This window comes from Phyllostomus discolor, chromosome 11 (genome assembly GCF_004126475.2).
Source record: "Phyllostomus discolor isolate MPI-MPIP mPhyDis1 chromosome 11, mPhyDis1.pri.v3, whole genome shotgun sequence".
Classification (NCBI taxonomy): domain Eukaryota; kingdom Metazoa; phylum Chordata; class Mammalia; order Chiroptera; family Phyllostomidae; genus Phyllostomus; species Phyllostomus discolor.
This window is the reverse complement of record NC_040913.2, coordinates 44,027,511-44,041,212: the sequence shown is the minus strand read 5'-3', so window position 1 is coordinate 44,041,212 and position 13,702 is coordinate 44,027,511. Positions and strand designations below refer to the sequence as shown.

Below are 13,702 nucleotides of genomic sequence, written 5' to 3'. Positions count from 1 at the left end.
CTTCTTTTTTATATATTCCAAGGGACATTTTCAGACATATGCATAAATCATTCATTCAATAGGCAAGTGTGTATGGAAAGCATGCTGTATGCTTAGTACAGAGGATGAGTTCATTAAAACCAGATCCATGGTAGGCAGGCTAGTATATTGTGGTGATGCCTTTTCCTATGATTTTCTTCCTATGCCTTTACAGGCCAGAAGCCAGGTGTATAAGGATTCTCTAAAGGAAGAAGAAAATCGAAAATTACAAAAGATGAAGGAAGAACAACATCGGAAGGTATTCACAATACCCTGTTAGTCATTGCTAATTATTATTTACTTCTGACAATGATTTTGAAGTGTTTCTGAACAGAAATATTTATATGCATGAAAATCCTGAAAAAATAACACAAGCCATTAATGCTAAAAAGTGAGATGTGGGTATGTCTTAAAATATGGTGGCTAATTCCAGTTAAAACTACCATACTACTTTATCCCATAGGGGTTACAGTGTGTCTGTTATAATTGGCGCCAGCAGTTCATGGAAATTAGAGAACACTCGTGAACTTCTCATCTACAAAATATAAACAATGTCACTGCCATTTTTTAATTCAAACATGTGCATATGATATTATAAGCAGTGTCCAGGGAATGCTATAGTGCATATGAAGTGGATATACACATTCATGAAACTGGCTTAAATAGTCACCTAAAATACACATATAAAGGACATAAAGATACTCTCTCTATATATAAATATGTGAGGCAGTTCAAAGTTTCTGAGGAGTAGAAATAAGTGCATTGAGTGCAGAGCCTCCTAAGAAGAGTACTTAGAAGGGTAATCCTCATTAGAATATGAAATTTCTGGCACAGCCACGGAAAACATTCAGTGTTCTGACTTGATGGTCATACTTGCTTTGATACATAGACCTAGAAAGGGCCAGGAGCTCCTCTGCATGAGCTGAGAATAAGGCAGAATACCAGAGGTTAGCTCTGAGGTGCCACTGCATTCCAAGTCCTTTGAAAAAGCAAAATAAGTTATTTGGCTAGTTGGAGACCATTATTTTCCCCATAATTCTCATTTTCCAACTTTTATTTTTACTATATTGGTGATTTATATATCCTGTCATTTATTCCAGAATCTCTCTCAAATCTATTTCATCAATTATACAATTAGCTTGAGTTCACATTTCCTTGATTTGGTTTAACTTTTCATCTTTATGTCTTTGCCACACAAGGGTAATTTATGATTACAGTTGTGTGTGAAACTCACATTATGAAATGAACTATATATATATTTTACTAATTGTTGTTGCTATAATTTGACTCTTTTGAGTGTTACCCTCCTTCCAACAGCAGTCAATCCCTTCCTTGCTCATGGTTTCACCCAACACACAGTACAAATGACTGTGTCACTCACCTGTTTTGTTTATAGTAGGCAGTAATTAAATTGTTGAAAGAATAATGCAAATTCTACATTTAGTTATTAAGCTTCTAAGCTATGAGACATTTTTGTTCTCTAGTGTTTTTTAAAAAAAGAAATATATTTTTCTTTTGACAAAGGCTGTATTGACATCCACAATTAAGTAAGCAACATTATAGTAATATTCTGGGAGTTAACCAGTAGAAGCTGAATCTGGTATATACTCATGTTGTATTTTCAATGTCATTCAATTTCAAATGACATGGAAGTGTTAAGCTGTTTCTGTGATTTTTTAATTTACTACTAAGTCCTGAGGTAGGTGCAGAGGAGAGTCTTACGAAGTTAGTATACATATGACTTATTTTAAAGTAACTTCTGTGTGAATTTTAAATAGTATTTTATAAAGTTTCGTGTATATTTTTGGAATGTGAAAACCATTAAAAGTAAAACATTTTACAAAGAGAATGCTCAACAGATTAGAAAATCAGATCTGGGATTTAATTTTCAGGTTGGGCAGTTAGTTATTAAACAGTGAAAATTAAGCTTTTTATTTCTTAATCTTATTTTTCTTCTAGAGTTTGACAAATATTGATGCGTACATATTTCCTAGTTATTGATTGAACATACTTTTCTTTTATATGAGCTGTTTCCCTGTACTTACTGTAGCCTTTGGTAAAATGAATAATATTAGCACATAAATAATTCCATCATTAGGGCCTTCAATAATGGTATAACACATAAGGGTATTTATCATACTTTTATTGAATCTGTTGTTAGAAAATGTCCACTGAAGGCATCATTCCCTGATTGGTAGAATCTGTCATTCCTTATCACTTCAATGATTTAGCTTAAGAAAACAAGAAAGATCATGTCTTTGGTAAGAAACAGAAAACAACACATTTATATCATTGCATCTATTCATGTATCTGTTCATTCCATTCATTTAACAAATATTTATTGAATACCTTCTTTGGAATAACTTGTAAATACATTATCTAGGTTAAGTTGAGGTGACAGTACATTTATTTGGTTCTTTATGTCACTGACTTTCACATTGTTTTACTCTGGTCTCTGGGGACAGTAGGTTTTTCTCTGTTTACATGTGATTAAGTTCCTTTTTCTACAATTTATTTGTAATTCCCTTTCCCCCTCTATACCTTCAGTATTTTTTCTCTATTGACTGATACTTATTTTATCAACTAATATGCTCACTATTGCATTCATTCTAAAACGAACAAACCAACTAACCCCTTCCCTGATTCTGCTATTCTGATACATCACCTTTTCTGCTTCTACCAAATTAGTAAAAAGACAAAGGTAATATTACTATAATTATATTTTTAGAGTATTGTTATTGTTATTCTATTACAGCTGTCCCAATTTTTCCCCCTTTGCCTTCCTCCGCCCAGCCCACCTCCTACTCCCATAGTTAATCCCTATACTTCAGGTGTCAAATGCAAGGCCCTTAGGCCAAATCTGGCCCTCTCCTTTGTTTTATCTGGCCCAGCGCCTTGTTTCTACCCAGTGGCAACATGAGTTCTCACTCAACTGTTAAGGGTAGTTACATTTACACTGTCCTAAAACTACATTTGGCCCCTGAAAAGCATCTGCGAGGCTGATGTGGCCCCCAGTGAAAATTAGTTTGACACCTCTGCCCTATACTGTTGTCCATGTCCACGGGTCATTCATACATGTTCCTTGACTAGTCCCTTCCCCTTCCTTCCACCTTAATCCTCCTCCCCTCTCCTCTGGTCACTGTCAACCTGTTCCATGTTTCCATGCCTCTGGTTCTATTTTGCTCAGTTTATTTTGTTCATTAGATTCCTCTTACAGCTCAGGTAATATGGCATTTGTCTTTCATTGCCTGGTTTATTTCACTTAGCATAATATTCCCCCGTTCCATCCATGCTGTTGCAAAAGGCGGGAGTGCCTTCTATCTTTCTGCTGTGTTGTATTCCACTGTGTAAATGTATCAGTTTTCGGATCCACTTATCTACTGATGGGCACTTAGGCTGTTTCCAGCACTTGGCTATTGTAAATAGTACTGCTATGAATATTGGGGTGCATAAGTTCTTTTGAATTGCTGATTCAGGATTCTTAGGGTATATTCCCAGTGGTAGAATTGCTTGATCAAAATGCAGTTCCATTTTTTTGTTGTTTGAGAAAATTTCATATTATTTTCCACAGTGGCTGCACCAGTGTACATTCCCAACAACAGTGCACTAGGTTTCCCTTTTCTCTACATCCTCACCAGCACATGTTTCTTGATTTGTATATGATGGCCATTCTGACCAGTGTGAGGTGGTATCTCATTGTACTCTGATGGCTAGTGATGTTGAGCATCCTTTCATATGCCCTCTATATGTTCTCCTTGGAGAAGTGTTTATTCAGGTCCTCTGCCCATTTTTTAATTGGATTGTTTGTCTTCCAGGTGTTGAATCAGATGAGTTCTTTATATATTTTGGATATCAAATCCTTGTCCGATTTATCATTGGCAAATACGTTCTCCCATATGATTGGTTTCCCTTTCATTTTCATGGTGATACTTTAGCTGTGCAGAAACTTTTTAATCATATCTTTACTACATACATCATCCTTAATTTTTTACATTCCCAAATGCTCTTACTGAAACAACTCTTTGAAGGTAAAATCCCTTCTGAACATTCAGTTCAGTGGTCTTTTTGGAATCCCTGTCTCCCTGTAATTCTGTAACAGTATTTAACAACACCACTTTAAAACTTTTCTTTTCTGGCCTTTTTACTGCATTTTGCTTCAAGTATCTGAGAATAATCTATTTTCTTAAGATTTTATTTATTTGTTTTTAGAGAGGGAAGGGAGGGAGAAAGAGAGAGAGGGAAACATCAATGTTTGGTTGCTGGGGGTCATGGCCTGCAACCCAGGCATGTGCCCTGACTGAGAATCGAACCTGCGATGCTTTGGTTTGCGGCCTGCGCTCAATCCATTGAGCTACACCAGCCAGGGCAAGAATAGTCTATTTTTATATTCATTCATCTATCTATCCATTAATTCATCCCATCAACAAATATGTAGTGAGCTCCTATTATATGCTGAGTCTTGTGTAAGATGCTAGAGCTTCAATTAAGAACAGGATAGTTCCCATATGTAAAAATTAACTCAAAATGAATCAAAGGCATAAATATATGACCTGAAACAATAAATTACATAGAAGAAAACATAATTATGTACCTTGGTCTTAGAGAAGATTTTATGAATTTGACCTTAAAGGCAAAGAAAGCAAAGGCAAAAATAAATGAAAGGGATTATATTGAACTAAAAAGCTTTTGCACAGCAAAAGAGAACACCAGCAAAACAAAAATGCAACCTACTGAATGGGAGATGCTATTTGCAAACAATAGCTCTGACAAGGGGTTAATCCAAAATATAGGATGGGGCACAAATAGATTTACATTTGTTTGTATGGAAAAATAATGCTATAGTAAATAATAATACAAGAATAAACTCTGTTTCATATATTCACACAAATGTAAATCTACTTTTGCCCCACCCTATATATGAAGAACTCATATAACTCAATACCACACAAACAACAAACCAATTAAATTGGCAGAGGACCTGAACAGACACTTCTTCCAGAAGACATACAAATAACCAACAGATAATATGAAAACATGCTCAACTACACTAGCTATCTGGGAAATGCAAATCAAAACTACAATGAGATACCACATCACACCTGTTAGAATGGCTATTGTCCATAAAAGAAGTAGTAACAAGTGTTGGACAGGTTGTAAAAAAAAAAGGAGCCATCATTCACTGCTGATAGGAAGGTAAACTGGTGCCGCTACTATGGAAAACAGTATCGAGGTTCCTTTAAAAATAAGAATAGAGTTACCATATAACCCAGCAGCCTCTCTTCTGAATATCTACCCCCCAAAATTGAAAACATGTATTTGCAAAGATATATACACCTCTATGTTTATTGCAGCATTATTTATAGTGGCCAAGACATGGAAACAACTGGTGTCCTTTGCTGGATGATTGGTTAAAAAAGGTGTGGTACAGATATACAATGGAATACTATTCAGCCACAAGAAAAGATGAAATACTGTCACCATGTTGTGACAACATGGATGGACCTTGAGAATATCATGTTAAGCAAAATAAGTCAGATAGAAAAAGTAAAGAACAATATAATTTCACATATATGGTATATAAAACTGAAAACAACAAATGAACAAACAATAAAAACAAAAATTCATAGACACAGACAACAGTGTAGTGGTTACCAGAGGAAAGGGGTGGGGTAAAAGGAGTCAAATATATAGTAACAGAAGATGATTTGACTTTGGGTGGTAGACATAAAATGCAATATATAGATCATGTGCCATAAAAATATACACTTGAAACCTGTATAATCTTATTAACCAGTAGCACTCAAATTTAATTAGAAAAAAATCTGTGCTCAGTAGATTGAGCACAGACCTGGGAACCAAAGGGTTCTCTGGTTTGATTCCCAGTCAGGCTACATGCCTGGGTTGCAGGCCAGGTCTCCAGTGGAGAACACGTGAGAGGCAACCACACATTGATGTTTCTCTCTCTCTCTCTCTCTCTCTCTCCCCTTCTCGTCCCCTCTCTCTAAAAATAAATAAATAAAATCTTTTCTTAAAAAAAGTATCCTGTCCCTGTTAAAAAAAAGAGAGAGAGAGAGAGAAAACAGTATAGACAAGGTTCCTACCTTCCTGAAGTTTACTTTTTAATGATGGAGGAGATAGACAATTAAAAGGAGATAAAATAAAACATTGCACTTTTTATTTTATAGTAGTTAATCACAGTGTAGTAATATTGCAAAAGACATAAATTGTGTTGTAATAGCTTCAGAGTAGTGTATAAAACATTATTGATTGCCTACTTCTCTCCTAAAACCCTAAGTTTTTCTTCAGGCATCCAACCTACTTAGCATGGCCTGTGTTTCAGAGAAGACAAACACCACTCCAGTCCCAGGGATCCCATCCCAATTGGTTTAACCTTTCATGAAAATTCTATTCCTCTTGACTGTGATTGGTTCAGCCATGATATGGGAAGCAGTTCCAACCAATGAGAGTTATGGAAATTCTGCCCTTTCAGTGTAAATTTTGGTCAATATGAAGTATATTACTCTTTCCACTTAAAGATTTTCAGCTGGATTTCTTTTTGTCTTTCTATTTTGTTGGATTCCCGTCCTTTCTCTCCCAGTTTTTTTGTTAGAATGTATGTGACTATTTCGTTTTCCATCACTTAATTTTAACTTCTCTGTGTCACTTGGCCTAAATTATATTTCTAATGACAAGAATGGCTGATTATTTTGCCCTGTTTTACAATCTCTTTTAATAGATAAGTTTAATGTAGTCTCATTTATTACAGTATATTTGCACATATCCTTGCTACAGAATTTACTTTTTAATTGTTTTCTGTTCTTTATTTTCTTGACTCCTTGAATTTTCTCTGTTCTGTTATTTTCTTCTATTTTCTCTCTTCTCTGTTTCCCATGATAAGGAATTTCAGTGTTTTTGTTTTAATCTTGTAAGACATTTGATTGACCCATTTAATCTCAAAATACATGTCTTCAATTCTAGGAAATTCCTATTTTCTTTTTACATTTTTCCCTAAATATATGTCTCTGTTTTCCATTTCTGGGATAGGTATCAAATAGATTTTGGAAATTCTACATCTATTCTCCATATTTCTTAATTGTTTTTCTTATACTTTGTCTCCTTGGCCTTTTTCATTGTATTCTGAGAGAAACCTGTAGCTAGATCACCCTGCTTACTAAATTATTTCATAAGTTTTTATCCTGCTTACTTGGCAAATGTATTGAATTTGTTTATTTACCATGATTGCTGATTTATTTTTTCACAGCAATGTTCTGCTTTGTAAGTTCAATATTCTTCCCAATTTCTTCTTTTATGGTAAATAATTATACAGACATTAAAATTTCTATTTATTATTTCAACAGTATTTTACCATTTTCATTATAAGTTTTATCTCTAATGGTTTTCTTTGTCAGATGTTTGGTGATTCATGGTTATCATGTCATATTTCTTTGAGTGTCCTGCTAAGTGAGATATATAAGAGCTTGTCTTCTATATGTGGTAGCCTCTTGTTTTCCTATAATCACTAGATCTCTGGGACATTGTTTTGTTTCTCTGAGCCCAGATAACCATCCCCATTCACTGTTTACCCTGTGGACCATGTCAATGCTCTCTAGTGTGTACTGTGGAGGGGAGAGAGACCACTGTCAAACTTCTTTCAATGCAGTCCTCTAGATGATCACCTAATGGCCATGTTAGTATTCCCTGCTGGAGCTCATTCAGAAGCCCTGCTAGCTCAGTGCCAGCTTATCCCATGTATTTGTTTCTGTGTATAATTTATCCTCTCTCCTTTCTATCTTTCAGGAATTTAAAAAAATTATTGTAGACTGATTACACTACTGATTTTTGCATGTTTTTTAAATTTTATATAGTCATTTGGAAAGTAAAAATAAACCAAAAAATATTTAAAAATGCTTCAATTATTGGGTAGATAGAAAATTTTAGAGTATATAAAACTTATTCTGAGAGCACCTTATGAAGAATGCATGCAAAGCTGTATTCTGAGACATTATACCCAGAAAGATCATAACTTTAAATCAAATCAGTATTAAAAAATGATGAATTAAATATCCAGTCCAAGAATTTAGAGCAGGAACAATAAACAGCTACTGAAGGAAGTAATTAAGATAAGAACAGAAATTAATAATAAAACTTTAAGAAACAGCTGTTATAAAAACCCAACAGCTTGTTCTTTGATAAGATCAACAAAATGAAGACGTCACTGGCAATTCTAATCAATAAGAAGTGAGTAAAAATGCAAATACACAACATTCAAAATGCAAATCTATGGACTGAAACCATAGATTTAGAAAAGATTTAAGTTTATATTACCATCAATAATATACTGTGCTAATAAATTGAATATATGTACCCAGTGAATGATTTTATAAGAAAATATAAAACTGTAAAATAGTTTAAATGATCAAAATATATAAAGACAAATAAAATGCAAGTGATTTCTAAAGTTTGTGAGAATTACTTCCCCCTAACAATCTAAACTTGGGTCATTTTATGGTCATGTTCCTCATTTTATGAGGAACAATTTTTTTCTTTGCTTTATAAATTATTTTATAGTGAGGAAGAAGATGAAATAATTTAGGATTAATGTTATTTACCATCTGTATAATATCACAGATTGATAAAGAGAGCACATAAATGCACACAGTAACTTACAGAGATTAACATCTAGAAGAAAATTCTAATTTATGATATTAGTCTCTTAAATAACTTATCATGGCAAAGTAAGGCTTATTCTAGGAATGCAAAGATCACTATATAACTTTTAAAAATTGATTTGAGAGAGAGAGAGAAATATCAGTATTTTTTCTTCCACTTATTTATACATTCATTGGTTAATTCTTATATGTGCCCTGACCAGTGATTGAACCTGCAGCCTTGGTGTATTAGGATGATGCTCTAAGCAACTGAGCTACCTGGCAAAGGCCACTATTTAACTTTTTATATTTTATCACTGCAATAAGATAGGTCATGAGAGAAATAAAAATTTGCCTAGCTTTTTAGCTGTAAAAAAAGTTATTGATAAATTTTGACCTCTCCTATCAATTAAAAAAATGAATGAATTAGAAATAAATTGTTTTCTTAGTGTACATGTAGTCTTTCAAACCAATAACCAACATTATACTCAGTGGTAATATACAAGAGCAGTGAAAAACATAAGGTTACATGCAACTCCTACCACCAACCTGTACTGTGCTGGAAATTCTAACCTAGTTCCCCTCAGAATAATTTGATAAAAACTCTTTTAAGTTAAAAAGAATCTCTTAACATAAAATGAATAAGGTTTAGGAATTATTTAGCCAACTTAAAAGACAAAAGTTAAAAAGTTAGTGAAAATAATTACTTACTTTAGAGTCATCTATGGATGAGAGCAATTTGCCTGTACATTCCAAGAGAATAAACTGAAAAATGACTAGACAAATGAAGTTAAGTAAGCAAGAGTTGGATATAAAATATATATATGTACCTATATACACACATATATACATATGTATCTCAACAACTGTCTCATACATCAGCAAAAATTAATTAGAAAATATAATGGAATAAAAATATATCATCGAAAAGCAACTACATAAGAAATCACTCAATTAAAAAAAAAACTAAACTAAAGTTTGCTATAATCCATGACTGTCAGTTTGAATAGAGATGATAATGTACCTGAGTGGTAAAATTCAATATTGTAATAACTGCAGTTCCATCCAAATTAATTTATGATTTAATGCAAATCCAATAAAATTTTCAATGGAATTTGAGGCAGCTTGAAAAACTCTTTCTACATTTCAGCTGGGAAAATAATCATGAGATTAAACAAGAGGCTTTTGAAAAATATGGATAATAATTTGTGTGTTTGCTGGGGCAAGGAGAACTTAACATGATTAACTGTTAAAATATACTTCAAAATCCCTTGTACTTCTGCTGGTGAGAAGTGAACTGAAGGGCTCTTCAACAACATCAAATTCTGAAGAGTTTCCTGTAAGTGAAAGTATTAGATTTTAGTGGCGTATGTTTATTCTGAGGAAATAATGAGGGATACACACAAGATGTATGTACAAGGTGGTTTATTTTTAAACTGATATTAATGGAAAGTTTGAAACCATTTCATCAGCAATAGAGGATTTGAAGATTTTGACATTTGGAATATTGTGCAGCAATTAACTGCCATGTTTTAAAGACATGGGAATATGTTCACCTACATGAAAATGAAAAAAAATATGAAATAGTCTGAGGGAGTTTAGAAATCTACCTCTTCTTATTGTACTTTGTGCAAAAATGACTTCATCTCTCCAAGCCTCATCTGTTATACCTGATAGGGATGCTATTTACCTCATGACATCACTTCTAGGATTATATGATAGACAGCATGTGGAGGGTTTGTCCTAATGCCTGGCATGTCGTAGGTCTGTAAATGTGGCCTGAAGTGATGATATAAAGCTATAATCTATGTATATTAAGGAATAAAGGAAATATATTGACATGTTAGTTTATCTTTGGATAGGAGTTTTTAATGAGTAGTTATTATATTTTCTTTTATAGTTCCTATACTTTATATATTTTCCACAATGAATAATTTTTATGAGAAAAATATTTTTTTAAAGAAGAAGGTTGATAGGAAATACAAAGTCTGTCCAGAGAGTATCCAACAATGTACTATGAAAAATAGGGATATTTATTGAAGAAGATACAAGAAACACTGTACATATGACAACGACACCTCAGTCCCCTTCAAAATAGGCACATTGGCCCCTCACATAGTTCTCCCATTTGCCATCAACTGCCCTGTTGTATTTTCTTGAATCTCATCAGGGTATGTCCAGAAAGTGTCCAGCCACTGTTAATATAACAAGAATAGATTGTGCAACATTGATATAACCTGGCAGCAAAGGAAGAGTGAACTGGAATTTGCATGCATGAACAATGACAACTTCACTATACTAGTCAGTGGGGTGGTAGATGCCATTAAGTGAACATATGTACTGTGTGGCCATTGTGTTCAAAACGACTGAGTGAGTAGAACAACAGATCTGCATCAAATTTTGTGTTAAGCTTGAACATTCCTCCAAGGAAACTATTTGGATGATTCAGAAGGCTGCAGCCTATGGTCAACTGGTGATCAGCAGACTCATCACAACAATGCACCCACTCATGCCTCACAGCTCATGCAGAGTTTTTTGGTGAAACATCAAATCACCCAGGTCACTGAGCCCCCATAGAGTACATATTTGGCACCCTGTGACTTTTGGCTTTTCCCAAAACTAAAATCACCTTTGAAAGGGAAGAGATTTCAGACTTGATGAAATTCAGGAAAATACGACAGTGTAGCTGATGACAATTGGGAGAACTGTGTGAGGTCCCAAGGTGCCTACTTTGAAGGGAACTGAGACATCATTGTCCTATATACAGTGTTTCTTGTATCTTCTTCAGTAAATATCTCTATTTTTCATATATGTGGCCGGATATCTTCTGGACAGACCTCATACAGAGCTGTGTGATTCAATGATTATTGTAGGTGGAACTCCCTTTTATATTACAATGATAGAACTAACAATAATAAGAGGGAGTATACATTATTAATGCTCTTTTTACTCCCCTACTTTTCCCATTAGTATTTACTTTCTTTAATTGGTTGATCTTCTCAATTTTGTGGGGGTAGTTTTCACTTTTTGTCTTGTAGCCAAGGCTATCTTTGTTCTACTGGGCAAGGCATTATTACTATGGGAAGCAGCAGAACCTGGATTTCTCTAAACTGTCTCCTCTCCCCTCAGAACTCTCCTATATTTAAAAACGATATCAAAGGAAAGGGTTCTTTAACTCTGTTTCCACTGTCCTTTCCACTTTGTTGAGTTAAGAGGACATCCTCTCCTGGGAGAAGTTTGACCTTCCTGGGTGATGGCACTTTAATGCTTACACAGAGCAGTTAAGCTGAACCATATCAAAACACATGTCGCTGGATTTCAGACATAATTTTTAAATGGCCATATCCCAGTCTTTGATTATTGTACCACAGTCTTGCTTTGGAGCATCTTTTTACTCTAGCTTCATCTGGTTTCTCCAGTGTCCAGCCTTGTACACACCCATCTGTTGTATTGGGTTGGCCAAAAAGCTTGTTTAGTTTTAAAGTAAAAATAAAAGACATTTTTCATTTTCACCAGTAAAACACGTTGTTTATTGAACAACATAATTACCATTTTGTTCCACTACCATCTGCCACATTTCAGGTAACTTTATAATTCCATAGTCCCAAAACTTTTTATCTTTTTGAGTAAAAAACTGTTTCAGATACATTTTATAGTCTTCCAGGGATTGAAATTTTTTCCATTAAAAGTGTTTTGTAAAGGCTAAAATAAATGGAAATCTAAAGGCTCAATGTCTGGTGAATACAGTGGAAGAATCAAAACTTCCCAGCCAAGCTCTAACAGTTTTTGCCTGGTCATCAAAGAAACATGCAATCTTGTGTTATCCTGATGGAAGATGGGGCATTTTTCTGTTGACTAATTTTAGATGCTTTTTGTCACTTGTTTGTTTTAGTTGGTGTAATTGGGAGCTGTACTTGTTGGAATTAATTGTTCAGTTTTAAGGAAGGAGCTCATAATAGAGGACTCCCTTCCAATCCCACCATATACATAATATCATCTTCTTTAGGTGAAGACCATCCTTTGGTGTCATTGCTGGTGGTTGATTTCACTTGCCCCACTATATTATTATTGTAAAGTATCTACTTTATATTGCCCATCATAATTTGTTTTAAAAACAGAACATTTTCATTATGTTTAAGTAGAGAATCACATGCAGTAATACAGTCAAGAAAGTTTTTTTTTTGCTTATGTGGGACCCAAACATCAAAGTGATTAATATAATCAAGCAGGTGCAAATGATTTTCAACACTTGATTTGGATATTTTGAGTATTGTCGGCTCTCTCCTGCTTGGTATAATGTTGACTGTTCTCAATTAATGTCTCAATTTGAACACTATCACCTTCAAATGGTCTGCCTGACTGTGGAGAATCATCCAGCAAGAAATCTCCAGCATGAAACTTTGCAAACCAGTTTTGACACATTTGATCAGTCACAGCACTTTCTCCATACACTGCACAAATCTTTTTGTGTTACAGTTGTGTTTCTACCTTTTTTGAAATAGTAAAGCATAACAGGCCCAAAATGTTGCGTGCTTTCTTTCATATTCAGTATTAAAATGGCTACACAAAAATTCACTGATTTTGATACATTTTTTAAAATGCACGCTGATATGACAGCTGTCACAATATGATCTAACAAAATTGTTTTGAATGAAGTTAAGATAACTAAGTGCTAGTGGAGCCATCTTACAGTAAAAAAACAAACAAACAAAAAAGCACTTCCTGGCCAATCCAATATTTAACCTTTGGGTAAATGGGAGCATAGAAGCAATTTCTACAGCTTCTAGCAAGAGATGGTAAGGACCTTGTTACTTCTTGCTGTTAGCTGGGGCCCCCAGCACTGACTCTCAGTACTCACCTGCAGGGCTCCAGCAGAGCAACCTGTCCTGTCCTCTGACAGGAGAGCCCCAGCAGGGTGCACACAGGCAGCGGCATTTACAGTGTTCTCATTTACCATATACCACTTGGCCGGTATTTACAGGAAGTTCTGTTTTGGCACCTCCAAGATAGTATACTCTTGGAATGGAGCTCTGTCT

At 34.5% G+C, this 13,702-nt stretch overlaps 1 protein-coding gene across 3 annotated transcripts in view; it reads left to right on the top strand.

Moving 5' to 3' along the window:
- The window catches only part of EPSTI1 (epithelial stromal interaction 1), a 121,475-nt gene that overhangs the window by 82,784 nt on the left and 24,989 nt on the right, over positions 1-13,702 (top strand). For 2 of the 3 annotated variants that reach the window (XM_036011328.1, XM_028526716.2), the window contains exon 8: positions 194-277. The exons of the other annotated variant lie outside the window; for it this stretch is intronic. In XM_036011328.1, the coding sequence (XP_035867221.1) occupies positions 194-277 (84 nt within the window). The remainder of the gene's footprint in view (positions 1-193; positions 278-13,702) is intronic. 3 annotated transcript variants of the gene reach the window in all.